The 8,492-nt window shown below is 35.6% G+C and overlaps 1 protein-coding gene across 1 annotated transcript; it reads left to right on the plus strand.

Moving 5' to 3' along the window:
• The first annotated feature begins 1,066 nt into the window (after positions 1–1,066).
• On the plus strand, positions 1,067–6,149 carry LOC311487631 (uncharacterized protein). The gene is made up of 7 exons (XM_084543982.1): positions 1,067–1,350; positions 1,522–1,824; positions 1,910–2,224; positions 2,862–2,894; positions 3,060–3,140; positions 3,334–3,389; positions 3,547–6,149. The coding sequence occupies exons 1-7, from the start codon at positions 1,218–1,220 to the stop codon at positions 3,847–3,849; spliced, it is 1,224 nt and encodes a 407-aa protein (XP_084400108.1). The 5' UTR covers positions 1,067–1,217; the 3' UTR covers positions 3,850–6,149.
• The last annotated feature ends 2,343 nt before the right edge of the window (positions 6,150–8,492 follow it).

The raw sequence follows: 8,492 nt of genomic DNA on the forward strand, positions 1-8,492 counted from the left end.
ATGCTTCTGTTTATTCAGTTTGGTCTCGGTCTTGGACTTGGTCTCGCCCCTCCTCGGTCTTGGTCTTGACTCGGTCTCGCCCCCTCAAAGTCTTGGTCTTGTCTTGGTATGCTCTGGTCTTGGTCTTGACTCGGTCTCGGGTTAGGTGGTCTTGACTACAACACTATTAGCCAGTTCATAAGAAAATACCTGGGTGGTCATATTTCACAGTTTCAGTATCGGTAACCACTCCAAATATACAAATGTGACGCAAAAAAGTCTTCCTTTCATAATACGAGCCCTTTATCTTTGATTAAAGTAAAACCAGAGTTGTACTTTTATTGCTGTAGGTTTTGTATCAGTGTCTTTTCATCACAGATCCCTTAACATTTCCTCCATGCTACATACTTTCTGTGTAATATGTCAACTAGATTTTATGTAGTTTGATATATAGTTAATAATCATAAACACAAGGCAGTTTACTTTACAAAATGTTTAAAGGGTGGAAGATATTTGTGATCTAAGAAACAGGGGAATATTGGCGTGAGTCCTGTACATGCATACAGTATATCATCATGACACCTCTTCAACAGAAAATAAAGAAAGAGGAAGAGGTGAAGGGGCGGATAACCTTGAATATAACCCCAGGAAATGCTGTTGTGTAGCTATAAATCAAGGACTGAGGAGGAACTGACATGTTTTTACAATGTCTTCAACCATGTCTTATAAAATGAGGAGCTTTTCTTTACTCATCCTTTCACTGATGGCAGGTAAAATTATATCTACTACCTCATTACTGATGTTATAGAGTGATGGATAGTTAGTAATAGTAATTGTTCAACTTATTCTAGTACATCTGCGTTGTAGTTTCAGCTACTGCTGTTTTTGCATTTATTTAACAAGTGTCACAGGAGCAGACTACTTGCAGCTAATTTAATACTAAATTAAACATAAATATTTAATGCTTTTCACAGTGAGAGACTGTAAAGACTGATGAATCAAAAGCTAGTATTTGCTGTTACTGTATATAGTTGATCTACTGGTGCAGATATATTATGTTTGGTTATTAAAAAAAAAGACTGCTTTAGACTATTACATGTTCCTCTGGGATTGTTTTAGAGTCTGACATGATGTGAACATCTGTCTTTGTCTTATCTACAGCTTGTGAGGTCTGGTCTGAAGTAAAGAAATGCAGAAAAGATAAATTTAATTCTCGTAAAATAAGTTGTACATTTAAAATGGCCAAACGCAGAATCACAAAAGACTCTAAAAGAACTCTAAATGTGATCATCGAACATGGGGACGTGTTTCCAGAGTGTAACTCACAATCGACATCATCATCAGGCACAAAGAAACTACAGATTGAAGTTGGTGAGAAGCACTCAGTTTTTTTATCCAAATCCTGCATTAGAGTTTAAAAATAATTAGAAGTCAGTACATTTATGAGACGTACAACTGTGACTATAAGAATTACTACCAGGTGTTGGCTGTGTTACAGTGTTAGATCTAGAAATTCTTTTTATATTTCTGTTCTATTTGCAGAGGATAGTGCATCTGTACAACCGTTTAACCAAACCGCTTACAAAACAGCTAAAACCACCATCACATGTGACCCAGGAAAAAAATACAAGTTTGCATTTTTCTGTAAAGAAGATAATTTCACCTGTGAAGATATTTCATCAAGAAAATCAGACAAGAAATTCTCTCGCATGGACACCAACACTGGCTTCAACATGTCCATCAGTAATGTGTCCTCAGAGGATGCTGGTGTCTACTGGTGCGGACTAAAATCAAATGCCATAGAATATAAAGTGCAACTCAAAAAGATCCAGCTACATGTTGAAAGTGAGTAATCCACATCTACAGCCTCTTAGGTTCATTATATATGAGGCATGACTAAAATATGTTGACATATACTTATTTTCTACAGATATTACAACATTGGAAAGATCACCGAAGGCCGGACAGAACTTCACGTACTGGTGTAGCTACAGAAAGGTTAAAGATGTCTCATCCTTAAAGTTCATCTGTAAGGGAGAAGATCCATCAACATGTCAACATCTAGTAAACACCACAAAGCCTGATGTGAACAAAAAGTTTTCTATAAAAAACAAAACAAAGACAAATATCACCATAACAATGAGAGAAGTAACAACAGATGACAGCGGGACATACTGGTGTGGAGTAGAAACAACTGACAATCAATGCAGCAACACATTCATCAACAAATTGACCATGACTGTAGGTGAGTCAAGCTATTTTACTGTGGATGCTTTCTGACCCTGGTTCTGATAATATCTGTCAGGAAAAGAATATGTTTGATTATTGCTGAATGCACATTTGATATTTAATAAATAACATGGCTTGTATGTGTCAAGACTTTTCCACAATAGCTAATATCAGAAGAAGCAGTGAACGTCAGACTGCATGTGAAGAAGAAAAGCTAAACCTTTACAAAAGAGGAAGTGGTTTAAATTTCTGATCAAGTGATAGAACAGGAAAGGCTTTTACATCAATTTCATTTCCTATGTTTACACAGCAGGCAAGCTTTTTTACTCAGTTTAAAGCTTTTAAGCTAGGCTAAGAATCAGGAAACTTCAGATAAATGGAGCTCACCATCATTTTATTTTATTTGTTCTGCTTGTTATTAGTTCCTGACTTCTGCTGCTTTTAAAAGTTAATTAGATAACTATTAGATGGAATATGTGCTATAGGGAAATATATTCATAAACTCAACTACTCTAAGAAGAGGGATAAGTTTTTTAATGCTTTTGTGTATATGCTATCAAATACTAATTCAATGTATATATATTGTTGCATTTCTAGTGTGTGTATTTCTTTGGTTTCAATACAAACACCATTTACATTTCCTGTTGTTTCAGTCCAGGCAACTACTGCACCTGCAGAGAGTCGTGGTAAGAAAGTACATCTATGAACTATAGCGAGGGCAAAGACAAATATGTTTCCATTTCTGTCAAATTCCTCTTTAAGTTCCTCAACACAGGGAGCTCCTCTGGAAGATGTTGTGTTGACTGTGTCTTAAATGATGCTGGATATTTCATCAGTGATTTACCTTGCAGGTGTTTTTAGTCTAGTCATTGCTGTGATCGTCTGTGGAGTTGTGCTGCTGTTTGTGATTGTTTGGATCCTTGTCTATAAACGTAAGAACCTCCATCATTCATTTGTACAACATGAAACATATCTGCACAAATCTTTATTTACATACACCACCACTTCCCTTTCGTGTGCAGATGATGTCTAACAAAAAAAAAAAAAAAGCCACAGCAGATGGTGAATTACTTTTTTTTAAGTAAAGGAATTTGTTCCACTTTGTCTTTTCTTTCACTGTGTCAGGATTTTCACATTCAAGAAACCCAAGCAATGCAGCAGCAAGACAGCGTTGCAAAGAGGTCAGTGTATAAATGTCTGTCTCAGTGTACAGTAGGTGTTTAGTGAAGTATAATAAGAAATTGTGAGATCCTTAGGAGTAAGAGTAGGAATTAATTGGACTGGAAAAGTTTGAACAAACCAACTGATCAAACCCTAATTTTCATTCTTTCTTGGAAGGACTATGTCTACGAGGAGATACCGGAACGCCTCCACAACTCAGGCTCACAAAATACAATGAACACAGTTTATGTGACTGCCAGCCTTCCAGCAAACGACCCTGCCTCGCTGCATTACTCTACCATCCACTTTCGAAACAGCTCTGATAAAACGGAGGCACCAATCCCCAAACCCAGCTCACCTGCCTGCCAATATTCTACTCTAAAGTACAACAACACACCAGCATACTCGACTGTCAATCAGCCATCCAGGCCAGCACAGGATCCTCTCTACTCAAACATCAACAAGACACCGCAGCAATAAACATTTTCTAAAATATATGGTCAGTAATTCAGGTCATAACTTCGTGGTGTGGTTGTTTAAGTCCAGACTTAGAGAATTTCACCAAGCTATCACTTAATTAGAGGAATCACTTAATTGCTGTTTAAGTCAGAAAAGGTTTATTGATTGTTCTTTGGCAATCATCAGTAATCCAGCTCAACATTAGAAACCCGTCGATACTTCAGTGTGGTTAATATCTGCTGATATACCTCCACAGATATTTAATAATAACGGTCTTTGGCAACAACATCAGTCTATCTGTTGGATTGTTTTGTTTTTAATTTAAAGTTTTTTATTATTTTTCATAATTATAAACAAGACATATGAACAAATAAAACAGACAGAATGGAGGTAACGAAAAAGAAAATAAGAAACAAATAAAATAACAAGACATCGGCAGGTAGGTAGGTGATTCAATAAATAACAACATACAATCGGATGTAAGGGGCATTATTCAGGAAACACTCTACCTGAATAATGGCCTTAATGTAGTACATATCAATACAAAACAATAAAGAATATCTATACATGGTTTAGCTGTTCTCTCTTGATATATATTTACCAAAACTATCCCACTGTTCGTTTGTCATGTCATTTTCACTATTTAATCTCCCCAACATTTTCTCACATGCAATAGTTTCCATCATCTGAGTTCTCCACATATTCAGCTTGGGAACTTGAGGCTCCTTCCAACACCTTAAAATTATTCCTTGCACAAGTCATTAGGCCAGTTTTTAAGATTCCAAAAATATGTTTATTTAAGTGTGATACCATAGTTCTGTCTCAAAGGAGACATAGTCTTGGTGACCTGGGAAGTTCACAATTTACCCATTTGCCCATATAATTTATTATATTTTCCCACAGGGGGAAGATCTTAGAAGATTCCCATAATGCATGTAGAAATGTGCCACTTTTTCCCCACACTTCAAGCATAGGTCATTGTTTAGTAAACCCATTCTATTCTATTCTATTAAGTAAACCTATTTTATTTTGATGGGGTAAAATAATATCTGTGAATTATTTTATACTGAATAAATTTGACTCTGGCTTCTCTTATGTATTTTTCAGTGTTTGAAAGAATCCCCTCTCATGTTCTTTCATCCAGCGTGCAAGACAAATCCTTCTGATGCTTTATGATACATTTTAGGTAGCTGTAAGTAACACTCAACTGGACTCTTATCCTGACCACCGGGAACAACCTCTTTAATACAGTGTCTAATTTGTAAATATTTCCAAAAGTGGCCTCCACCCTCTAAGTGAAAATTTTCTTTAAATCTGGTATATGGAAGGAAATTACCGTTTTCAAATAAATCATCTATTATTCTAATATCTTTTCTTAACCACTGAGCCCAATAAATAGTCTGTCTATCTTATCTGTTGGATTGTTATCTGTTGGAAACTTTATTGAGCCTTCATTCATAGACACGATTCATTTTGTCCAATACATTAAGACTAAATATCTGCATATATAATGAAAACACAATTAACCTCATTTAACTGTCTTTGTTTTTAGTGCTAATGTCAGCATTTAAGATGACCAACATACTTTCTTTGTATAATCATTGTGAGCATGTTAGCATGCTAACAACAGGATTTAGCTCAAAGCAGGTTGGTCCCAAGAACAGTTTCATAGAGCAGGTAGCTCTTGTTGAACACTGAAATGTTTTGCTTATTATATAGCTGATGACTTGCACTGCCTGCACTGGTGCCTTTTATAAGCTTCATCAGTAGTGAAGTTTAAATCTTATGTATAGTAAACCTGAGTATGCCTGATCTGCCTGTTCAAAAGTTCACAACTATAAAACTGGTACAGAGTACCAAGCGTGAAAGCAGCGTTAGAGTCTCAGGTCTGCAGATGTGATTTTGATTTGATTAAATGTTTACTCATTTTTAAAGTTAAGTTTCTTCAAACAAAGAGCAGTGGTACATTGACTAACATAAAATATTACATCTTCGAAGTATGTTTGTTGTGCAGTTAATCTACTCTCTTAAATGCAGGGATGTGCTGCGATCACATTTTCACGGTAAACTGAAAACACTCATGCTTTCAAACCAAAGTTCAGACCTCATTCTGCTATGCTGCTTAAAGCATTTTGAAACATGTTTGAACTGATGTGACTTGTGGTATTCTGTAATGCAGTTTATCGTTGCCTATTTCCTCCCTAAATAAATGTCTGAGTTGTTTGTGGTTATTTGTCTTCATATGTAATCGAAACTGAATGCCATTTAATTTCCGTTGCCTGCCTTAGCGACAAAGGTATCAGATAAAACTAAAGATAAAATAAAAGAGATGTTCAGCGTGTTGCTTTTACATTCCTCTTTAAGTGAATTAATAATAAATATATAATAATAAGCAGATTCTGAGCAAGCATCTAACCCTCAAATTGCTCCCTAGACGCAGCACAAAAGACGCAGCAGCCCACTGCTCCGAGTGTACACAATGTGTGAACGAATGGATCGGTCAAATGCAGGAAAATAATTTCCTCATGTAGGATCAATACAGTATGAATTATTGTTATTATTGTTATTATTACACGTCCACGTCCAAATCCAATGTTGCCTCTCTCAGGATCTCAGACAGGGTTTACCCATGACAAAATCTGCATGTTGTAAAGTACAAATTAATGTTGTAAAGCTGAAGGTAATCACTTAAGGACTCTGATTGGCTGATGATTTGCTACATTTTGTCAAACATCACCTTGGTCTATGAAGTATACCTGGTATTTTCCACTATTTGCTGGCAGTGTGTTCTCAGACCCGAATATAAACATTAGCTGCAGATACTGATATCATGTCAGCATATATATCACACCTACATTATTCTATGTAGTGAAACAATTCAACTGATATTTCAGTATTACTTTTAAACCTCTAAACTCAGCCTGAGTATCAGTATAATATAGTAAATGCAGTAAAACAGAGTTAATATGCTTAGTATAATATAGTATCACTGAACCATTGACTGTATACACTGGACCTTAAACCACTAAAGGCAAACAGCTTTTAAGCTAGCTCTAACATCAAATAAAGTGATGTGATTATATATTTAAATATTAATAAAAATGCAGTGTTGTCATGAAAAGAGGCCTTGCTAAAAACAGAATTGTTTTAGATGTTTTTTTTTTATACATATATGTCGGTTTCAGTCAAGTTGAGGACCTAAAGTTTAGCAATCGCATTAAGCTAGCCTAGCCAGAAAAACAGCACTCACCTTCAAAATTCATTAAAATATTCACATTTTTATCATCCTCATTCTTTCGACGAACGTTAGCGTCAAATGTGGCCATGACAATAATAAAACATACAGTATTGGCAGAGAGGGGTTTTTATTTTGTTCGTGTCGTTTGCAGTAAAGAATTTAACGGACCAAGTTAACGTTAGCATTAAGCTAAGACCTTGGTAAAGCCCAACACTCACCTAAAAATTATTTTGTTAAAAAATGAAAATGATTTCCTCCTCAATCTTCTGATGAACCACGGTGTCTCTAAGTAAACCTGCAGTTTACCATTATGAACTTGAGAATAATGCTAATTAGCACTCCTCGTTCTCCTTTGACAGCTCACCGATTCTTGAAAAGTGCTAATTCTGTTGGAAATTCATAACATTTTCATGAATAAAAACAATCAAGGTTCTAATCAGGGGGTCCTTTACACGCATGTAAGGTTCTTTTATAGGTTTATTTTTATTTTTTATTAATTCAATGATTACATGCTGGCCCCTTATTGTCTACAAAATCAGTTGTCCTCGGATAGATACCAACTTGATTAAAAAAACAGAAAGTAATAATTGAATTGAATACTATCTTTACCACATGAAAGAGTACATTGTAATATTTATTAAAAACTACAAACAGTGAGCTTTGAACAATATTTACTATTATTTTGTGGTTGCTTAAAATGTGTCCCAAATATTTGTCACCATCATCAGATATTTATAAAAAGCAATAAAATCAGGCAACTACAAGGTCAACTACATTTCTGAGGACACCATTTTCAAACCTTCAGCTCTACTGCATGCTTCAAGATCACTCAAGCTCCTGTAAGTTTGCTACTGTCACACTGCTACTGTCACAACCGTAACGTGTCAACACCGTCTCTTTTGTATAAAAAAATATTAGATTAGATTATGACAGAAATGTACAGTTTTTAAGAAGAGGTCTGAAGTAGCTAGCAACAGAGGGGAAACAAGATGGCTAATGTGAACAACTGATACATATCATGTGAAAGAGCTGGTGTTTGTCACCACCATCAGACTTAACCACCGTCAGGTTTTCTTTCTGACAGTGGTGACGTACAGTATGACGGTGCTGACAAAAACCTCCAAATGATCCTCAATGGAGGCTACAATATATAATATAAACTGAACAGTATATAAAATGCTTCGTACCATTTGACCATATTCTGGTCAAATTTATGGAACCGTCATCACCAGATTGTGAAGCAGGACAAGAGAGATATATAATCTGTCTGCTGAAGTCATGGACTTCATAGAAGAGAAACATATACACCATATACTCCCTGATAAAGCTAAATGAGTGGTGGAGTGATGTAAAAAAAAAAAGCCAGGGAATACTCACAGGAGTTCACACATGAATTATTATTTTTGTGCCAGATGTGTTTTGTGGT

The sequence above is a fragment of the Chelon labrosus genome (genome assembly GCF_963514085.1).
Source record: "Chelon labrosus genome assembly, chromosome: 4".
Taxonomy (NCBI): Eukaryota; Metazoa; Chordata; class Actinopteri; order Mugiliformes; family Mugilidae; genus Chelon; species Chelon labrosus.

Excerpts from the sequence above, each read along its gene's own strand:
- LOC311487631 (XM_084543982.1), top strand. The coding sequence starts at position 1,218 with ATGGCCAAACGCAGAATCACAAAAGACTCTAAAAGAACTCTAAATGTG. Across the intron at positions 1,825-1,909 it reads GATCCAGCTACATGTTGAAA|ATATTACAACATTGGAAAGA; the intron begins GTGAGTAATCCA and ends TATTTTCTACAG. Across the intron at positions 2,225-2,861 it reads CAAATTGACCATGACTGTAG|TCCAGGCAACTACTGCACCT; the intron begins GTGAGTCAAGCT and ends CTGTTGTTTCAG.